The following is a 21,318-nucleotide window of genomic DNA, read 5'->3' on the forward strand; positions in this document are numbered from 1 at the left end:
CAGAGTAATGGAGAGTCATTTCGGTTCTGAGTTTCATGATATGGTTCAAGTTACACAGCACATCTATGGGGTTGTAGACCAATGTAAGCAGAGGCTCAGTATAAAGCAACCTAGCAATACATCAGGTTTAGTGGGTCAATCTCCTTGTGCGATGTGATGAGGGTGCAATTGCTCAAACTCAAACATCTAGCATGTGTTGTATGTTTGGTTATCCGAACCCGCAGGGCTGGTCTCGCAAATCGCAAATTGTGTGGACGAATTGCTGATTTCAGGCGTACTAAGATCGCAAGGTTTTTGATGATGGCTAAGCATGGGACGGCTCGCGGAAATCTTGTTCAACAGCGACTGTGCTATGGTTACTATTAGAGTATATGCTTGCAAGGCAGGGATTGCTATGATTGTGACCTGCATTCAGCCGTAGACGCAAAGATAGGTTAACTTTGCTGTCTTTAGGAATCTATCATATGACAGCGGGATGTAAGAGCACGTCGTGCTATTGGCCTTTGCTCTTGAAAACAGGCGTCAGGGCTGATTTTGATATCGTGGCTTGGTGGTCCACCTCAAAGAAGCAAACATGCCATGTATCTTGGTAACACGATGGAGCTGATTGAGAGGGATTCTGCACTGCGTCAACACAAGATCCGAGCATATGGTACCTGCAAATGATTTGTGTTTCCAATAGTGAAAAGATAGGCGTGGTTGAGTCTCTCTAGGGTAAATAAATGATCATCATTGAAGGTCAACTGGAAAGCCTCGTTTGCCCAACGAGCTAAGACATAACGAATAACGTCATAGCATCCTTGGGAGGCCGACCATTCTAGGGCTACAAAAAAAAAGCCTTTCGGATGAAGGGAAAAGGGCGAAATCTACCTTCACTCTTCTCTTTTGTGCGAATTGCATATTTTCTTTTGTTTGCACTCTATCAATCCAATTTGAACCACTTCAATTATTCCCCCGCGCACTTCTTTAGTGCCGGTTTTAGCTTCAGCTGTGCCCCACCAGAAACGGGTGAGCTCCCTTAGCTGCCGTGATAGTTCTCCCGCCAGTCCCTGACAACAACCGACCTCTTTGACCTCTTCTCCAGCAGTTGGCGAGAAGCCTCTTGGTCAATTGGATAGAGGCAGTGATTAGGCCACTTTTGCCTTCGGTTGATCAGTCACTTCTCAGATACCTTAACCAGGCTGTGTCACAGCAAAGTCACAGCAAACACGGCTGTGACTGCTTTGGCTATGAATCACGCTGGCAAAGAGCCCCGGGTCTTTCACATAAAGCAGCCCAACTCCTCCTCCTCTTCCTAAACTTACACTCACACACACTCTCATACCTGCTCATCAAGCCCTTCATTCTTCTCCCATCATCATCATCATCATCAAGTGACAGTCTTTTGGAGCTTGATTCTTTCCGTCAACTATCAGCATCAACATTTTCATTCTCTACATATCGCTCGCCGCCCTTTACATCTTGCTGCCCTATAGCCTTTGACTATCCAAACCTCAATTCCCATGGCTGACCGAGGAGGTCGTGGAGGGCGAGGCCGTGGAGGCCGCGGTGGCGGACCTCAAGATGGCCGTGGTGGTGGCCGCGGCGGCCCTTCTGGCTTCTCTGACTCTAGAGGTGGAAGAGGACGAGGTGATGGCTATCAGGGCAGAGGTCGTGGTGACGGAGGCCGTGGAGACTTCCGAGGCGGCTTCAGCGGCCCTAGAGGCGGTCGCGGAGGCTATGATCGTGGAAGAGGAGGACCACGAGGTGGTCGTGGCGGCCGAGGCGGCTACAGTAGTCAGTCCGAAGGACCTGCTGTCTTCACGTATGCTCTATCTATTACTCGATGTGTTGTCGTTGATCAATACTAATTCATGCAGCACGGGAGGTTCTATTCCCCAACCAGATGGCGACATTGCAAAGCTTGAAGATGAAGTGGTGAGAAGTAATTTCACGTCTATCACCCAGCTCACATCCAATATGGGCAAATTGACAATGGAGGACAAGCAGAACCTCGGAAAGTTCCCTCCACGACCTGCTTTTGGCAGCAAAGGAACTCCAGTCACACTTTGGGCGAACTACTATGCAGTCAAGACTCAAGCTCCGGCATTGTACAAATACACCATGACTGTCAAAGAGATCGTACCCGAAGGGCAGGAAGAGGCGAAGGAGCGCGCCCCCAAGACTAAGGGCAAGGGCGGCAAGCCCGGAAAGCCTCGAGAATCTGGCCCTCGCGAGGTGAAGGGCCGTAAGCTCTACCTTGTCATCAAAGAAGCTCTCAACGAGCTCTCTAAAAAGGACAAGAACTTGCTCGTCGCGACCGAGTTCAAGTCACAGCTCATCTCATTGCGCAAGCTCAACCTTGAGCAAGACAATACCATACGGTTCAACATGCCGTCTTCAGAAGGCTCTGAAAAAACAGATGTCTTTGAAGTTGTTTTCAATGGCCCTGTAGAGGCTCGTGTTGACGACATGCTCAAATACGTCTACTCAAAGACTGGCGCTTCAGACGACGGCAGCGATCCTTCCCAGGCCATGACCTACCCCAAGTTCCCTGATGTCATTGATGCCCTGAACGTCATTTTCGGCTTTGGCCCCAGATCTAAGCTAGACGAGATCAGCGCTGTGGGAAGCTCGCGCTTTTTTGCATTTGGTAGCGATAACCGTCGCAATGAAGTTGTCCTGGGTAGAGACAGAGCCTTGAAAGCTGCGCGCGGTTACTTCCAATCCGTTCGCCTGTCAACTGGCCGTCTTCTATTGAACGTCAATGTCACACATGGTGTCTTCAAGATTGACGGTCCCTGTGCCAAGTTCTTTGAGGGGTTCGGGGTAACTGCAACTCAGTCGCCTCTAATGGCCAGAAAGTTGAAACTACTCGGCAGATTTCTTCCCAAGACCCGCGTCTGGATAAAGACCAAATACGGGACTAAGGAGGTTCGAAGATCCAAGGCAATCCATGGCCTAGTGTCGATCCGTGACATAAAAAAACAATGTCGAGATAAGAATCCCCCCAAGTTCCGCCACACGACAGATTTTGCGGTTGGACCGGGAGACGTGAGCTTCTGGCTCGAAGATGAGGGTAAAGGCCGGTACATCACGGTCGCGGATTTCTATAAACAAAGTAAGTTTCCCCTTCTCCCTTCAGTACCAACCTAACGTATGATCTAGAGTACAATGTTAACCTGCAAAACTACCCTCTTTTCAATGTTGGCACTGCCGCAAAGCCTACCTTTGTCCCTGCTGAGTTCCTTGAGATCCAGCCTGGACAGTCAGTAAAGGCCAAGCTCAATGGTGCCGAGTCAACAGACATGGTGAACTTTGCTTGCCGAACGCCATATGCCAACGCCCTCTCTATTACTACAGATGCCCGACAAACCCTAGGCCTCGATGACGACATACTGGTATGTTTAGTGAAGTCCTGATGTAGGAAATGCTAACTCCTATAGGGCCATTTCGGTATCCAAGTCGGTCGGCAGCTCCTCACGGTCCAAGGACGTGTTCTCACCGTGCCTCGAGTTGCATACCTCGACCAGCAGAGGAGAACCAAAGCTATCGACCCGCGCAATGGGTCTTGGAATCTTAGAGATGTCAAGGTTGTCAAGCCCGGCCAACTTGTCAAAAAATGGAGTTACGTCAACCTCCTGTCCAACAGTAAATCTGAGCCCGTGGCAGCACAGTCGGTCCTCGCGTTCTCTCAGTTCATGAAGAAGACCATGAACATCGCTGTCAACGACCCCATTCCACCGCCCTTCCTGGCGGCTGACAGCCAGGATGCTGAAAAGGTTCTCGGTTGGGCTCAGAAAAATCAGATTGAGATCATGCTTGTGATTCTTGACTCAACTGGCTCGGAACTCTATGGCAAGATCAAGACTTTAGGCGACTGCACCTACGGTATTCATACCATCTGTGTTCAGGGTTTCCAGCTGCGCAAGGAAAACCCGCAGTATTTCGCGAATGTTGCTCTCAAGTGGAACTTGAAGACAGGTGGTGTGAACCACAAACTTCTGAATGAGGTCGGCTTGATCAAAGAGGGCAAGACAATGGTGGTTGGCTACGACGTTACACACCCCACCAACATGTCTGCTGACAAGAGCGATGCTGCACCCAGTTTGGTTGGCTTGGTGGCAACTATTGACCGGGACATGGGACAATGGCCAGCTTATTCCTGGGAGCAGTCGTCCAAGCAGGAGATGCTTGATGAGACCCTGACTGAGGCATTCAAGTCGCGCCTTGAGCTCTGGCAAAAGCACAACCGACAGGAGCTGCCAGACAATATTGTCATCTTCCGCGACGGTGTGTCGACTGGTCAATTCGCCCAAGTTCTTCGGACTGAATTGCCACGCATCCGAATTGCCTGCAATGGCAAATACCCGAAGAACAAGGCTCCCAAGATCTCCATCATCGTTTCCGTTAAGCGACACCAGACTCGCTTTTACCCTACCTCGGAAGAAAATGCCATGGAAAAAAATCACAACATACAGAATGGCACTGTCGTCGATCGAGGTATTACGGAGGCTCGCTACTGGGACTTTTACCTCACCGCCCACGCAAGCATCAAGGGAACTGCCCGTCCTGCGCACTACACAGTGTTGCTTGACGAGATCTTCCAAGCCAAGTTCAAAAACGAGGCAGCCAATGAACTTGAGAAGTTTACTCACGAGCTTTGCTATCTGTTCGGACGCGCCACCAAGGCTGTGAGCATTTGCCCTCCCGCTTACTATGCAGACATTGTTTGCACTCGCGCTCGAGCTCATCGACCTGAGTTCTTCGAGGAGACAGACGGTGAAAGTGTCATCAGCGCTGGATCAGCCGGGAACAAGGCAGTTCACCCCAGATTGATCAACTCCATGTACTACATCTAAGGTGCTGTGACTCGTGGGCGCATAGTGCTTTTCGGAAGTCTGTGGGCTAATGGAGGAAGAGATGTTGCTTTCTGGATGGCCATTGTTGGCTGAGATGATAGATGGGTATTGTTTTACTTTTCATTTGGGCTAATGACGGAAACACGAGGGTGCTTCTTTTTATAGCGATTTTTGCTCTACATGGAAAATAGCGAGGTAGCTCTAGGTTGTTGATTGATTTTGATGAAAAGCAGAAGTTCGTACGACAGTTGGAACAACTCATTATGTTGCCTTTTAGGAGTCTCTTGTGGCAAATCATTGTTGTTGGAACAGAAGTCATCACATTGAGCTTTATCCAAGTCTTGCATGTTCTCTCCATCTCGTTAAAGAGAGGGTCGCATCCAGGCTTAGTGAGATCCATGCGAAAATGAACGATCAATAGGGGACCGGCCAAAACAATCACGTAGCAGATTCTTCGTCTTTACATTGGCTGGGTCTCCCATTCATTTCGCCTGTTGGCTTGTCGTGGAAGATGGCACTAGATCTGTATTTATTTGCTGCGTGGGACGTAGGTAAATATTGCTCTCGTTACACTCTTGCTTGACATTTATTCTCCAGTAGGTCTAAGAGGGTTGCAGTAGTTAGTCGATCATCACTTATCACGGATATGTCCAGGCAGTTAATAGCCATGTTAGGTCCTTGCCTTTAACGAGGAACAAACACCTCAGCCATCTGTCTCGCGAAGAGCATAGGTGGCTCGAACTCTGGGTAGATAGAGGTTGACGACTTTCTGGGCCCAAATGATCCTACTGGGGCAATACCGAGCCATTAGCGATGGACTTGATAGCTAATGTTGCAGAGTTTCGTACTCCAGGTTCTTGTAAGACCAGCCAGCATCAAGCAGACAGTCTTACGAACGGTGCCCTTATGGCAAAGTGAGGCAATGCTGGTCAATAGAAGGCCGAAGTTGTTGATTGACGAATTCGGGAAACGAGTCAGGACGACGTAAATGAGAAGAAGAGTTAGCTCAGTTTGTGATGGATTCGGAGGGGCATCATGACTCCTTTACCTGATCATGTCCAACCCTCCAAATTACATGGTGATGGCTGTGGTTTCTTCATGTTCCGGGAAGTTTCCACTAGCAATACGAGTGTCATTTAAGAACTCAGAGACATCCTTGAATAAATTGAATGGCGTGAAAATAGCATCTGAAGTATGGTGTCGGGTCACATCTGTGGCATTCCATCTTGCAACAAGCCAAGCTTCCATCGTTCAATGCCCTCAATCTCTAAGGAATCGGCTTCCCAGTAGGCAGAACCAACATTTCATAAATTGGCGACTGAATAGTTTCACCACATGAAGTGTTTCGAGTATTGCATGGTTTGCGTAGTCTTTTGGGCCTGTCGTCTGAGATAGAGTTTGTCTTGCTGGGAGGTCGTAGTGGATATTTAGCAGCAGACATTATGCTGCTTATATCAGTGGTGGCGGAACTATCATGTTGAAGATTGGTCGTGTGCAGGTAGTATGCCTCACACGAGATTGAACAATTCTAGGTATAAAAGTGTGAGTTGGAAGAGCGATGGATCGGACAGAGATCTCGGTGCGTGAGAGGTACAAGAGGCTTAGCCAACTCGAGAGGATGATAACCGATATGTTGCTTCAAGAAAACTTTCACAAGCAGCATGATATGAGCAAACACGAGGCAAAGAACGCTAATATCTGTTGCTGTAAAATTGCTAAGAGGCGAAGCAAAGTTGTATGTTCACCATCACTTATTTCATTCTTCTCATTACATTTTTGGTACGCAGTTGAACATCCGAGTTTACTGGAGATGACACAGTTCGTGACATACGGCATTATCCAGCACGTTACGTTAGTCTAGCCAGGGTTCCATGTAAAAGTATTGTCCCAACCGTAATTTTATACCGCTTGTCCCAATCATCAGTCACAGCCCCAGGGTTGGTTGATATTTGCGTTAACAGTCTCTCGCGTATAGAACTAGTCAGGTCTTGAGAACTGAAGCCCGTCACCTTCAGGCGTAAATTATTTTGAATATCAAATTACAATGTGTTTACTTCACTCTGTACTTTCTGGTTGTTCTGGTGTTTGACTGTTTGTATTAGGTGTAGGTAAATACAGCCTATGTAGTCCCAATGCTATTCCCTTTCAACGCCATTCCGATTCATGTTGTCATGTCGAGGAGTGGAAAACTTAGATGGCCTCCTTATGGACCTGTAGTTTTCGGTCAGCATTGTATAATCTAATCGATCGTAGTTCAGGGAAGACTTACGTCGGCCTTCTTGTCGTGGGTGGTCTCGTCAATCTTGTCACCAAGGGCGTCCTTGGCAGCGGTGGCACTGCAGAGAGATGTTAGTAAAATGTTGGACAGAGAGGTTAAGTGTTGTTGAGTGTGATGGAGTGAGGCTCAAGATGTATTCTTGGTGTCGAGGGCGTGAGGTGCTCGTGGGAGGTCTGGAAGAGGAGGAGGTTGCTTACCGGGTGGAGATGGGGACGTTGCCGTCCTTAGCAACCTCCTTGTTGGCCTCCTTGGAAGCACCAGAGGTGGCCTGCTGAACGGTCTCAGCGACGTAGTTGCCGGCTTGCTTGAGGGACTCCATTGTGATAGTGGTTGGTGGTTTGGGTTGGTTGTTGTTTGTGAGTGTTTTTATGTTGATTGAAGATGAGAGTGTGTGATGATGAAAGAAGAAGAGATTGAGGTGGGAGAAGACGGGGTTTAAGTAGTGCTTGGAGAGATGTTTGGAGCGAAGGTTGCTTGCCCGTGATTCACGTTGAAGATCCAGGCACGCATGGGCAAGGAGGAGCAGGCCGGAGAGAGGTCCGGAGGTAGCTCATGATAGCTCGCCACACGGAATCACTGTGGCTTCTCTATCAAAATGCACGCTTGTGATAGAGGGGCACTGCATCTGCCTCCCAGATCGTGATCGTGTGTGACGTCAGTTGCAGTATTGGAGCAGTCTGGATTGCGAAGCTGCAAAGCATACTACGTCATCGCAAGGATGGAAAAGTCCATTATGGAGCCAAAAGCCAAGTACCTAGCCAAGATATGTTGCCCAGCGCTGCAAAGCCCACTCTTGTTTCGATCCGGGGAGTGGCCTTGACTGACTTGTGATTCCCTCCATATCATTGGATGATAATAGACCGAGGAACGGGAAGCTTGATGATCACTGCAGGCAACTTGCGGCTCCAAGCTAGAGGATTGCCAGTATGGATCCCCTGGCTCAGGGACGGCTATCTGATTGGCAGAAAACCACATGTCTTCATGCACAATGACAGCATCACTTTGTCCAAAGCACGTCTTGTGAGGATTCAAGATCAAAGCCAATCCAATGCCCCTTTTACTGGAGCCAATCCAAACACGTCGAGCTGCATTTTGGCGTCTGCTGTGGCTCGTTCTAGGCTTTTTCTCAGATCGCGATCGAGGTCAACTGATCTTTTTAGACGGAAATTCTGCCCGTGTAAAGCCGACGATCGAGATACATCGACGTCAATGTTGGTAAACAAGGCATTGCCATCGGTTGCCTAAGGATAAACATGCCACAGTATCATCGATAACCGCGGGTTCTATGTGATGAATTCGATAAGATAAAGTTCGGGAATATGACGGATTAGGGGTCCATCCTGAAGGACTTTCTAAGGGTACCAACACCATCTTGTCTCTGAGGATTGAGGGTCCTGAAACAAGGGTTCCCCCAGGTCTGCAGTCTTGACTTGCGCAATAGATACGTCAGTGACAGTTTGGGTGACAGGCACCGATTAAGCGAGTGCGTTGTGAGCTGAAATGGAAGTTTAAGCTCAACCGAAAAGCATTCGCCAAGTAATTGAATGCAAGCAAACCATCCCGCTTGCGGGGTATCACTCATCGAGGTCAATTTAAAATAACGTTCTGATTCAGCTGCTCTCGTTCTTGACCAAGGCCTGAAAGGACAACTCCATGATCATGAGGCTTGGCAAGTAAACGTTTTCGCTTTAAGCTTTCAATGTCGTCATTGGCAATAGAGCTTGGTTTTCATGCTATTGATGAGTTCCTTATTCATGTAAGGTCGTTGGAGCTGTAAGTGAGGAGTTGAGTCGTGGTTAACATCCATGGCAATGACGCTTATTAGAGAAGACTGAACCCAAACAATCTCATCAAAATAAAGCAAATTAACATGTGCAATGAGGAAAATCAGCAATATTGGGACCGGGACACAAATTGATCAAAATTGCAAAAGATAAGCCAATAACAGTAGATTGGAACACGTCAAGATTTCGGAAATGACAGCAAAACTTGTAGCTATAGGGTAGCAAAGAACCGAGAGCCAGGTCAAGGGACGCTCACGTGAGCATTGGTCCGTGCCCAACAGCCATTGGACCCCGCCACAGGTGCGGTCAGGAGGCTCAAGTCCAAGGGATATCAAGACGACAGGAGATATCGAATAAATTAACCATTAACGGATTAAAAGACTCACAGAGCCTTGTACTGGGGCCTTAAACCATAGTCTTGACCCATATCGGCCTAAGAACGATACAATAGCAAGCCGCCATGGATCTGGCTTATGATCATATCACAGAAGATGGCTACGCTAAGAAGACGGAGGAGCCAAAGAGTCCTCAACCTCAGTCAACATTGAATGAGGACCTCCAAGACGCATACAAGGCCTTTTCCAACAGTCCATGGGGTGCCAGGATTGGTGGCTTCTTTGGAAACGTTGTGAAGCAGGTATGAGGACTCAGCTCTTGAACCCTGCCCGTCTAACATGCTTAGGGCGAATCAGTATATACACAAGCCTCCAAGGAGTTGGCGGAAGTAGGTGAAGATGCATCAAAGGGACTTACTGGCCTTCGATCAACAATTCTAAGCCATACGAGGAACCTTTCACTCAACACCGTGGTTGGCGGCGAAAGCTCCAGGGACGGTGAGAATGATCAGGCCACCACACCTAGGGCATCACAAGATGGTTCATCAGAGGCCAAGCAGTCCGAGAACACCCTGGCTCGGCTCAGAGCTGAAGCTGCCAAGAGGTTAAAGGACCTCCAGAAAGCCGAGGATGCCGCCGATGAGGCCCTTATCAAGTTTGGCGGCAATATCCGGAACTTCCTTCGTGATGCCGTCAGTATTGCACCTCCACAGGAGTCCGACCAGAGCGGCACTGTTCTCTTCGAGAGTAAGGATGCTCAAGGCAAGCGTGTGATTCATACATCAAGATTTGATGCTCAACTACATGTTATTCACACATCGACGGAGAGTTTCACAAAAGATCCCAATAGTGCTGATTATGCAGCGTGGTCAAAGGATTTTGATGCTGATAAGAAAACACCTGAAATCAACGATGATCTACAGAAATTTCCCGACTTGCGAGCTACTATGGAGAGGTTGGTTCCTGACCAGGTTCCCTACGTTGACTTCTGGAAGCGCTACTACTTCCTTCGCCACGGTATTGAGACAGCTGAGGCTAGACGACGAGATCTCCTCAAGGGTGAGTCAATAAGCTTTTCAACTGTGCCTTGCTAAAAATCAATAGCTGCCTCCGCTGAGGATGATGTCGCCTGGAGTGATGACGATTCCGACGAGGATGACTCTGAGGCCTCCGATGATACCAGTACACCCGCGGCCAAGTCCAAGGTTGAGACCAAGGTAGAGACAAAGGTTGAATCCAAAGACGAGCCCAAGACTACCCCTGCTGCCCCCTCCACCACCGCCCCCTCTGCCACCACTGCCCCCTCTGCTACCACTGCCGCCACTACGCAACCTGCAAAAACCACGTTGAAGCCAGCTGAGCCCCGCAAGTCAAACGACGAGAAGTCACAGGCGGATAGTGAGGCTAGCTACGATGTTGTCGGTGCAGCATCTGGTAAGACAACACAGACTCCCAATAGCCCCAAGGATCCTAAGGACGCCAAGAAGAAGGAGGAGGAAAGCAGTGATGAGGAAGATGATAGTGACGAAGACGACTCAGATAGCGATGAGGACTGGGAATAGACGTTGGAAATTCCAGTATGTGTTTGAGAGGATAGGATTGTCGCTGTCCAGTTCGGCGTTCGGAATTAGTGAAGCCATTGTGGCATGTTGAAAGAACCAGAGCCTGTAACTCGTGGGTATCAATGCCAGAAACTCATTCTTAATGTCCCATTGCTCCCCAATTTTGTTTTATGTCTTTGTTATGTTTATTTCTTCTTCTTGGTGACCATCGTGAAGCCATCCTCGTCGACCTGAGGTTGGGGCTTCTCCTTAGGAACCGCAACCAGAGGGGGTGCCTCGTCCATCTCGACATCAGCACCACCCTCGTCGTCCTCTGAATCGTCTTCATCGCTCTCCCAGTCTGTGTCCTGATCGGCATCCTCAGCCTTCTTGAAGAGACCCTCAACCTTTGTCCCCTTGCGGTTCAACCAGCGTGTTCGCAGGGCCTTGACCTCGTCAAAGGTTCCGAGAGTACAGCTCGCGCGAGCACGGAGAATGTTTCCCGCAACTTCTGTGCCGGAGTCGTCGTCGACGTTGACCTCGAACTCGTCAACCATGATTTGGAGCAGGACAGTCTCAACCTCTTCCAGGTCAGGATCCTCGGGAACCTTTCCATTGTTGGGAGGTGTATCAGTATATTCTGGGAAGAGGTCGGCAACAGCACCGGCAAACCAATCGCGCTTGTCGGCAGAGTCGGGGCCACCCCAGCCGTTCTGGACTGAGAGTGTAAGGGCAGGCCATAGGTGAAGGGCGTATGCGACGGCTTGCTCGAACTCGGATTGGCGTTCAGCTAGAAGAATTGGATCAGTCTCTGTCGAATGCTTGAAGTCAGTGTTTAGACTCACCCGCCGGAGGCAGCTGTGCGGGTTCTGTAGAGGCCATGACTGTGGTGATAGTTTTGGCGGGGTTTGGAGGGGCAATTTGAAGAAGATGGCTCTGCATAAAAAATTTGGTGTTTTATCGATTAGACCCGCTGCGGCCCAGAGAAGCGGCCCACATATTCCAACCCGCGTGTCCCTTGATCATCAGAGAGTGACCTAATTTTGTCTTGTGCCTGGTAATAACATCAATTGCATTATCTAACAAGAAATTTAATGAATACAATATACGAACTGGCAGGATCTTAATATTACCGATATTCTCTGGCTCGGCCAAGTTTCCAACTCTATATTATGGTTCGTATAGCTCCTCGGTCTCTCGACCTTGATTCTTGGCTGCAAATCTCCCCACAAACCAAAAGCACAGGCCATCTTTAAATCAAAGTCAGGTTTCATTCAGCGACTCCCTCGCTGCATGCAGAAGGCAGACACGTCCCGTGTCTATAGGAATGGAACAAACTTAGGATACTTGGTCGATGTACTAAATAAACTGACCAAAACCTTCTTGAGGTCATTCTTGAGTATCAAAAGCTATTCCAAGCTGGTCTAAGTAGTCCCACCCCTTCAGTATAAAGGTTCAAGATCGTTATGCCCGCCGAGCCATCAGCCATCCCCGGTGCCGTGGAGTCAGGGGTACAGTAGGAATTGGTTGCGTCTCATCAAAGAATGACATCATGAGACCCCTACTAGGTTTTGGGTTCAGCTGTGCCTGTCTCCCAGCTGAATTGAACTGAACTCTTCCATGCCATGGCACATGGCGCGTTTTTAATAGCCTTAAGCCACTGATTGTTCTGTTGTGTATCCCAAGTACTCGGTGGTTCGAGTGAGTGACAGCCATGAACTCGCTCAACACCACTTCGGTGTCATTCGCTGTGACGCCTACTGTCGTCTCGACTTTGTTCTCTCATGTACGTACTTTCATCATTTCGTGTAATGTACCTCTAAGCCATTAGAGGGGACGAAAGCCAATTCCTCTGATACTTCGGAATTGCTTTCTTTTTCCAAGAAACTAACTCACAAACTCTAGTATTTCAACCGCAAGCCTTTGCGACAGCGTCCAACTGCGCATCTCTCTTACGATGAAGGTCTTCATCTGATCCGATCGTTCCTCGAGTATGCATCACACCACACTGTTGAAGAACTCCAAGCATTCACCGCGCAGTGGGTACCGCATCCTCAATGGGTCAAAGTCGAAGATGTCACCATCACCGAGGACCAATTGACACGCGCAGCTGAATTTCTTCAGAAGCAACTTGGCCCAGACGGTATCAAGCAAGTCGGCGGCGAGAAGTGGTGGCAATGGCGGAAACCTGCGACTCCTCTCGACGCGGAATGGATTGAGATGCGCGCGGACGCCTACGAGCGAAAGCAAAAAGGAGGAAAGACGCGGCGCGTCATGATGTACATCCACGGAGGCGCATACTACTTTGGTAGTGTTGACGAACATCGATATCAGATGCAGCGACATGCTCGAAAGCTCAAAGCACGCGTTTTTGCGCCTCGATACCGCCTTTCGCCGCAGTTTCCCTTCCCTTGCGGCCTCCACGATTGTCTTGCAGCTTACATCTATCTGCTTACTGTTCAAGATCCAACGACAATTGTGCTGGCTGGAGACTCGGCGGGCGGTGGAATGGTCATGTCTCTTTTATGTGTTCTACGCGATCAAGGACTCCCGTTGCCTGCTGGTGCTATCCTCATCAGCCCATGGGTTGACCTGACACACTCGTTCCCCAGCGTTGCGGGCGAGGCCCCTTTTGATTATATACCACAGGCAGGTTTCCACCACAAGCCTTCTAAAGCATGGCCGCCGCCGAACGAGGATGATGTTGTGATGTTGAGAGAAGAGGCATTGAAGAAGAAGAAAGATGGAAAGAAGACACCTGGCAAGCATGAACTCAAGGAGAAGCAGCAAGCACCAATCGCAAAGAAAGAACCGTCAGATGCTTCATCAAGATCGGAGTGGATCAACGGTGGAATTCCCATCAACCCCGAAAAGCTCCTCTCTGTCACCATTGACGGCCAACTCGTCAAGCTCAAAGATCAGATTCAGGTAGGTTTCGTAGAACATGAGTTTGACCAGAAACTGATAACCTCAGATGTATACCACCAACGAGCTTCTTGCGCACCCTCTTGTCAGCCCAGTCATGCAACCTACACTTGGAGGGCTCCCTCCACTTCTGATCATGGTAGGAGGAGGGGAAATTTTACGAGATGAGCAGATATACTTGGCTCACAAATGTGCCAACCCTGAAAAATATGCACCCCCAGAGGAAACTCTTACCCCAGAAGGAAGGGCTTTATTGCAAAAGTACAAACCCACCGATGTCCAACTCCAAGTTTGGGACGACCTCTGTCATGTGGCACCAACGCTGAGTTTCACTCGTCCCGCGAAATACATGTACAGGTCTGTTGCCCAGTTCGGTGCATGGGCTCTCGCTCGGGCTCAGAAACGTGGCATCGAGATTCTTGACGACGACGATATATCCGTCATCTCTGAATCTGGATCCGATAGCGAATCCAAAGAAAACCTTCCGAAAACCCCAGAAACAGAAAAGTCAGACTTTCACTCGGAGCCTGGCCAGGTTGGAAAAGCCGGCGACCCTCTACCACCGTTCAAGAACCACATGATTCGACAAAGAGTTACTCGTCATGGCGCTACTCTCCCGTTGGCTCCTGAGGCCGAGTTGCCATCTTGCTGTATTGAACCTGCTTTAGTTGGAGTTGTAAAGGAGGGAACAGTTAAGAAATGGCTTGCCAAGAAGGCAGAGTGGGATCACAGATATGCATCAAACAAGGCCAAGGTCCATAAAAAGATGGTGAGCGATATGGCCATTGGTTACCATGACTATGGCCCTGGTGAATGTCCTCCTCCGACTGCATTGGCTGGCCGAAGGCGCGTTGATTCAAAGCTGGTGGAAGGAAGCAAGAAACAACAGAAGAGCTGGGGTCTAGCAATGTGGTCACTGTGGGGATCTAAACACGACGAGATGACAGTCGAGCGGGAGAAGAAGGCGGCTGGACAGCCAGAAACAAGAGTTGCCACTGGTGCCGATGGCGAAGGAGCTCGCTCCTTTGCTGATATTGAAGGACAGGATAGATCACGGTCCCAACCGAACCGAGCACGAAGCCGATCTCATACCAAGGTAGTTACCGACGAAAACCAGACGGGCAGCCAGCCCATCACCGAGGATATGCCAGTTGCTCATCTCATAGAGCAGCGAAAGGAGCAAGAAGCTGCGAAGCCCAGTCTACTCAGTCCCGACTATGCGCCGGAGACTGGTGTAGCTGGTAAGAGACCGTTTCTCGATGGCATTGCACTCCCGTTTAGTCTTAACAAGGATGCCGAGACGGCTAGTATGATGACGCTTCAGTCCAACGTCACGCAACCTCCAGGCTCACGACCTATGAGCCCAAGCTTTCAGGATGATGCTTCAACTCAGCCTTCTCAGTTAACCCAGCTTACGTCTCAAGATGCGCCAACTATTGAGATTGCAGGCAAGCGACCGTTCCTCGACGGCACAGCAGTTCCATTTAGCCTTAAAAGGGAGGCAGACACTGCCAGTATGAAGACCCTGCAGTCGAATGTTACCGCCATGCCCGCCTCGAGACCCATGAGCCCAAATATCCAGGTTTCAGAACCAGTTGAGAAGAACGAAGAGAACGGGATTGGAAAAGAGAAGAACGGCATAAATGACGAACCAGGCTTGGTTGCCACGCCTTTGGAGCGACCTGGTTTAGACACATTTGTCACGGCTCAAGAGGAGCTGCCCCGAGTCAAGAAAGAGGAGGATTCATAGAAAGGAGTTCTTTTGGCGCAAGGTTGGATACAGTCAATTGTCCAGTTTTGTTCAATTAGGATATCCCGTGTCAACACACAATCGTTAGGATCATTTTGTTTCGTTTGTAATCAACGTCCATAGTCATCATTCCACAGAGAATAGGAGTATTCAACATTTTTTTCGTTATTGATCGCATAAGTCCATAATCATACATGGTGGTACAATGTACATGGGTATATACAGCCTTGCCAGAGATTCCCAAGTCTCCAGCTGGCATTCAAGATTCGCCTTCTGTCGACAAACCGTCCAATTCTATGACCGCCGTTTTTTTGCTTGTTTAATCCACACCGTTGAATCGTTTCCATTGTTCAACGTAGAAGTAAGGATCTTGAGGACCCTTATCAAGACCCTTATAGTCACCAGGCTCCGCCTTGACTTGTCGGCTCACGAAGGGTGTAAGCTATTCCACCACAATTAGTCTTCCGTCCAAATCACCGACATGCGTCCATTCTCACCTTGAAATCCTTCAGCGGTGGCACAGCATATGTTCGGACCTTGTTCCACTCGATAACGTAGCCTCCGTACTTTGTGTGTCTACCCATGGAACCCGTGCGGTTACCCTTGTAGAAACCTTTTCCAACATCCTTGGTTGTGAGTCTGAGGTGGCGGTATCGGCCGACCGACAGGGCTTGCGTAGGTCTCATGGTCAGAGGTGAGAGAAATAAACGATCGGATCTGTCGTTGGACAATTCGTCGGTCGGAGGCGGCGGTGCGTATGGGGGATTTCTGAGGTCAATTGGCGCTGGCGTCGCATTCGCAAGGTTGAATCTTGAAGTTTTGGAGATTCGGCGGTTGGCGTTGTTCCGGCTCCGGAGGAGCTGCCAATGGGTTGCAGGGGTGCCGTTAACGGCCAACCGTCCAGTCGATCGCTACTACAGTCTTTAGATAAATGATGATGTCGATTTGATTAAAAAGGTGCTTGAAAAGGCTGAAAACATTGCTCCTATTTCTCCCGCGTTCAACAAGCGGCATATTATCATTGGGCGGTTTCTTGTTCCGTGCCTTTTGAGCCATGTAAGTGGGCTGCTACACTAACGAGGGGCATTTGCGATGGACAAGGATGGCTAACGTCGTCTGGCGACATCAGCTCTAAGCTCAATCTACCTTCGCCGTCGCGAACCCATGCCTTCGACATCTCAAAATATCCACCATGGATGGGTATCCGACGGGAAGTTTGGACCACAATGTCCCCCTTCTAGTGGCCGCCGGCCTTAACTCCGAGACGAACGAGCTCCCATTGAGCACAGAGCTGAAGGAACAGAGCATCCTTCTCCGATCAGAGTTACCACCTATCGGGGGCGGAGAAGCAGAGGTTTTGGCAGAATATTTCAAGGACGTTGATGCGAGCGCAAAGTCGTGGAGTGCCTTTGAGAGAAATGAGCCTTATAGATTTCGCATTAGGACTACAGGAAGAGTAGGTTTGCGCGGGGTGCTACGCAAAGCCTTGTTCTAACATACGGGACAGTCGTTTCTATTACCACCTCGTCGAGCTCGTCTACCAGAAGGTATCGAACCGCTCAGCGAACACCCGACTCTACACTCGCCATTCTCCCCGCTTAGTCCAGTATCGGCTCTATATCCAGATGGCCACATTGATGCGCAATGGATCAAGAAGCACCAGGACCTCGTTCCTAGCGTGTACCTGTGCTTCTACCCCCTCACCAACGACCCGAATTCCATGACACTACAGGATAACCATATCAAGTCCGATATCAACAACCTCAAGAGTGCTTTATTACGCTCAGGATACAAGACACGGCTAGCTATTGTTCTGCTTGCGGACGGCGAAGGCGCTCCTCTGTCGTTGGCCGAAGGGATTCAAGAGAGACTGGAGAACATACGGAGAGGAACAGCGTTGGACCCAAAGTCGGTCTTTTACATCCCATCACAGGAGTCGCAGGACGACTTAAAACAGGTTGTTGATAATGTCCTGGGCGTGCTTTATACTTCTGCTGTGGAATACTATCGGGATCTTGGACGACATGCCAGGAAGAAGCGATCGCGTGGAATAGCACCTCAACCGACCGTGCCACCTACGACCGGGACATCCCAGACCCTCTCACTCCCAGACTGGAATTTCAGATACGATTTTAAGTCGGCCATATTCGCAGAATTCCGACAAGAGACAGATGCGGCGCTGCAGTTTTTCAAGCAAGCATACGAGGTACTTCTTGGACAGGATGTGCTGGACATAATCCCCAGTTGGAGCCCTCGCTGGAACGAAGCAAGACTCTTGGCGGATGTCATAGCTATCCGGTGCTTAAGATGTCACCTGTGGCTCGGCCAAACTACGCTGGCTGTCAGAATGTGGCATTCACATCGAGAACGGATTGCTGACTTTGTCGATCGACGCGGACGAGGGACCAACAACTATGGATGGCAGGCCTGGGAAGCTCGGTGGGCTACAGTCATGGCAAATCTGATTGAAAGAGTAGGTTTGCCAGCTTTGGCACCAGCAACCGGAGCTCTGTTCGTCCCACCGGACAAGTCTGTCCTAGGCGAGCGAGTGTCACCATGGGAGTTGCTGCACCACACAGGATACTGGTATCGCATAGCAGCACGTCATCTTGTGGCTCGCCGGAACCTCGCGTATCAGATGCCCGAGGAGGATAGGAATTCGCCAGATACAACTCCCGCATCAGCGGTAGCCAGCAAGGCCTTCGCATACGATACGTACATGTGCCCAGAGCCGTACCAAGAATACCCAATATCGGGCACAGGTGTAAATCATGCGCAACTGATCATTGATTGTCTCAAAGCGGCGACATCACAATTCCGAGCTCGAAACCAAAAGCGTGTAACGGCTGAGATATTGTTAGAGTGCGCCAGGGAGTTCGCCAATCTGAAACAATGGGACGATGCTGTGGAAACCCTGCTACCATTCTGGGAGGATGCGGCGTTCAGATCGGAGGGTTGGCTCAATATATCAGAGGACCTGTGTTTGACTTTGCGAAGAATCGCCCTTGGAGCTCGCCGTGCAGATCTAGTCGTTGCTGCGGACTGGGAGCTCATGAGTAACAGTGAGTATTTCGGTTCATAATCTTGAGTGCAGTATAATTAACCATGGCCAGGGTTCGTGCGGCAGCCACAGTGGCATTATGACATTAGCAGATCACTCGAAGGAATTACAGCAGAGGAGAAGCCATCAATTAGTCTAAGCGACGGCAAAACCGGCTCGTTCATTTCAGCGTCTTTCGTGTTTCGGAATAAAGAGGGCAAGGCTGGCGAGACATGTACCGCACAGCTTGCGCTCACATCGCACACGTTTCTCGATGCTGCCCCGATCACATTTGAGTCATTGAAGGTTGAGTTCAGTGGGAGTCTCAGACCAATATTGCTAGAGCAAGGGGCTTCAGAGGATGAGGACTCGTCATTGGCCTCCAAGATCTCCATTTTGTCGTTATCGCTGACGGAAGACTATGCTGAAGGGTCTGGGGATGAATTGCCGACACTGCTCAAAGGAACTTCCAACTTGACACTCCGTCCTGGTCAGACACGAGTGTTCGAAATGAAAATTCCTTTGAGAGAGCCAGGAACTGCTACGGCCTCATCCGTAACGCTCTCACACAGCAATGCAAGTTTCGATCTAGACGCTAAAATAGGAATCCGGGATACCGATCCTATTGTTGGCTGGTACATCCAAGGCTCATCAAAACCCAGAAGTAGCCGCCCAGAAGCAGGCACCATCCGTATTCAGCCTCGACCGCCAAAGATGGAGATCAAGCTTTTGGAGCCCTCAGCTCAGTACTACGCAAATGAGGCTATCGAGTTGGAGGTCGAATTGATCAATGCCGAAGACGAATCCGCGACTGCTAAACTGGATATTCACCTCTTTGGAAAAGAAATACCAGCAATCCGAGTGGTGACGGAAGGTAATGAGGGTAGCGCCGAATCAACCACAGAAGAGGCCAAAATCTTGGGACTTCCTTTGGGTGCCATAAAGAGCACAGCATCAGTCAAGATGGTGCTTCATATAGACGCAGCACCGGGCCCCACGACATTCGATTTACACTTGAAGACGTCGTACCACTTAGACTCAGACGTTGCAACGCCGATTATGCAATTGTTGACAGTTCAGCTCAACGTTGTGAATGCATTTGAGGCAAATTACGATTTGGTTCCACGACTTCACCCTGGACCATGGCCGAGTCTATTTGACTCTGAGGGACTGGGAGATACTGAAGAGGGTGTTGCCCGAGGCTTTACACAGAAGTGGTGCCTACTGTGTCACTATGCCTCGTTTGCCCAGGAGGACTTGAAGGTCCTTGGGATGGATCTCACTGTGGTCTCATGCGTTGGCGGTGCAAGATGCAACGTGAGCCAGGGACCGGATGTGTCACAAGAAGGGGTCATTGTTGCCCCCAAAACGATGCATGAGGCACAATTCGATCTGATAGCCCAGAAGCTCACCATGGAAGATCGACATCCTGTAACACTCGAGTTGGCATTTGCCATTCGATGGCAACGTCAGAACCGCAGCGACAGAGCCGTCAACACAACAACCATGCCCGTTGGTAAATATCTGGTTTTGGGCACAGAGCCGCGAGTGCTGGCATCGGTGTATCGCGCCACCAAAGCAGAAGATGGCATGCCGGGGCTGATGCAACTGGACATGACAGTCGAGAATCCATCCAATCACTTCCTTACCTTTGGTCTCAGCATGGAGCCGAGTGAGGACTTTGCATTTTCAGGCTCAAAGCAGACAACACTGAACCTGTTACCGCAGTCGAGGCGGACAACGACCTATCGGTTGTTACCGCACGTCAACGGAGTATGGATAAGGCCGAAATTGACGGTGCGAGACAAGTATTTCCAAAAAGTGCTACGCATAATACCGACAGAAGGGATGAAGATCGACGAGGAAGGACTTTTGGTGTGGGTTCCCGGAGAGGAGAAAAGCGAAGAAGAGAAGTCCGAAGAGCGAGCATAAGCTTTTATATATGAATTTACGCATATCAAGTCAGCAATGTAAGCATTAGTTAGAGGGTCAGATAGATGGTGGGTGTTATAAATGAGGTTATCACGTAAATTACGGTTATTGATGTCAGCCTGTTCACGAAATACATGCGTAGGGATTTATCACTGTCCACGACAGGAAGAAGGCAGTATGACAAGACGCTGTGTACAAGCCCTGACTGCGGATAAGGAAATGACAAGGTTTCACGGCTGGCAATACAATGCAAGGGCGTTACCGGTTTAACGTGTAACGTGCAAAACGCGTGTGAAGGATGGAGTCAGAGTCAAAGTCAAAGCCGAACCACGAGCAGATGCTCTCTCGTCCGTCCGTCCATTCGGTCGTCGGCCTCGAACAAAGCGCGTGGAAGTCCGCGAGAGATTGTTATGATCCGACGGCACCCGGAGATAGATACGGAGAATTGAGTTGTATCCGAAAATGCGCGGTACGTACTCCATGCATAGGTACTCCTTAAGTGGAACTGACAATATGAAACGGGGCAGCTTTTTACGAGAGAGGAGGAAATTGAGGGAGCGAGCCAATCTTGGGGCAGAACAGAGCGGTCGAGACCACGTTGAGAATGGGAGATCAGCCCTTGGCACGGGATCTATGCCACTGAACCGGGAGTCAAAGATCGGGCTTGTATTTTTAGCGTGTGCCTTGTGGAGATGGTCATTAAAGGGGTTTTTCGTAGAAGTTTTACGAGAAGGGAGCAGCATATCCGTGTGAAGGCCTGAGTAAGATAGATGTTATCTGACAAGATCAAGAGTTGGAATGTCTGTACTCCGTGATGGTCATCGATACCACCTTGCAGCAATAGCCCTTGTGGTACACGTAGTCAAACGTGAGAACCCTCACAAACTTTGCA

The 21,318-nt window shown here is 49.6% G+C and overlaps 7 protein-coding genes across 7 annotated transcripts; 4 read left to right on the forward strand and 3 right to left on the reverse strand.

Annotated features, from left to right (window-relative positions):
- Positions 1–1,502: 1,502 nt before the first annotated feature.
- On the forward strand, positions 1,503–4,841 carry FPRO_09791 (putative argonaute like post-transcriptional gene silencing protein QDE-2; the record flags this gene model as incomplete). The annotated part of the gene is made up of 4 exons (XM_031233220.1): positions 1,503–1,804; positions 1,860–3,100; positions 3,148–3,380; positions 3,426–4,841. The coding sequence occupies 4 exons, from the start codon at positions 1,503–1,505 to the stop codon at positions 4,839–4,841; spliced, it is 3,192 nt and encodes a 1,063-aa protein (XP_031083079.1).
- Positions 4,842–7,031: 2,190 nt separating this feature from the next.
- On the reverse strand, positions 7,032–7,438 carry FPRO_09792 (putative glucose repressible protein Grg1; the record flags this gene model as incomplete). The annotated part of the gene is made up of 3 exons (XM_031233221.1): positions 7,032–7,052; positions 7,111–7,177; positions 7,317–7,438. The coding sequence occupies 3 exons, from the start codon at positions 7,436–7,438 to the stop codon at positions 7,032–7,034; spliced, it is 210 nt and encodes a 69-aa protein (XP_031083080.1).
- Positions 7,439–9,363: 1,925 nt separating this feature from the next.
- Positions 9,364–10,800, forward strand: FPRO_09793 (uncharacterized protein; the record flags this gene model as incomplete). Its single annotated transcript, XM_031233222.1, has 3 exons — positions 9,364–9,540; positions 9,586–10,297; positions 10,343–10,800. The coding sequence occupies 3 exons, from the start codon at positions 9,364–9,366 to the stop codon at positions 10,798–10,800; spliced, it is 1,347 nt and encodes a 448-aa protein (XP_031083081.1).
- Positions 10,801–10,985: 185 nt separating this feature from the next.
- FPRO_09794 (uncharacterized protein) lies at positions 10,986–11,661 on the reverse strand (the record flags this gene model as incomplete). The annotated part of the gene is made up of 2 exons (XM_031233223.1): positions 10,986–11,569; positions 11,625–11,661. 2 exons carry the CDS (start codon positions 11,659–11,661, stop codon positions 10,986–10,988), a joined length of 621 nt encoding a protein of 206 aa, XP_031083082.1.
- Positions 11,662–12,493: 832 nt separating this feature from the next.
- FPRO_09795 (uncharacterized protein) lies at positions 12,494–15,454 on the forward strand (the record flags this gene model as incomplete). Its single annotated transcript, XM_031233224.1, has 3 exons — positions 12,494–12,565; positions 12,685–13,707; positions 13,754–15,454. 3 exons carry the CDS (start codon positions 12,494–12,496, stop codon positions 15,452–15,454), a joined length of 2,796 nt encoding a protein of 931 aa, XP_031083083.1.
- A 319-nt stretch (positions 15,455–15,773) lies between these two features.
- Positions 15,774–16,140, reverse strand: FPRO_09796 (uncharacterized protein; the record flags this gene model as incomplete). Its single annotated transcript, XM_031233225.1, has 2 exons — positions 15,774–15,896; positions 15,952–16,140. The coding sequence occupies 2 exons, from the start codon at positions 16,138–16,140 to the stop codon at positions 15,774–15,776; spliced, it is 312 nt and encodes a 103-aa protein (XP_031083084.1).
- Positions 16,141–16,646: 506 nt separating this feature from the next.
- Positions 16,647–20,426, forward strand: FPRO_09797 (uncharacterized protein; the record flags this gene model as incomplete). Its single annotated transcript, XM_031233226.1, has 3 exons — positions 16,647–16,910; positions 16,962–18,516; positions 18,568–20,426. The coding sequence occupies 3 exons, from the start codon at positions 16,647–16,649 to the stop codon at positions 20,424–20,426; spliced, it is 3,678 nt and encodes a 1,225-aa protein (XP_031083085.1).
- Positions 20,427–21,318: the final 892 nt, after the last annotated feature.

The sequence above is a fragment of the Fusarium proliferatum genome, assembly GCF_900067095.1.
Source record: "Fusarium proliferatum ET1 genome assembly, contig: FPRO_scaffold006, whole genome shotgun sequence".
Classification (NCBI taxonomy): Eukaryota; Fungi; Ascomycota; class Sordariomycetes; order Hypocreales; family Nectriaceae; genus Fusarium; species Fusarium proliferatum.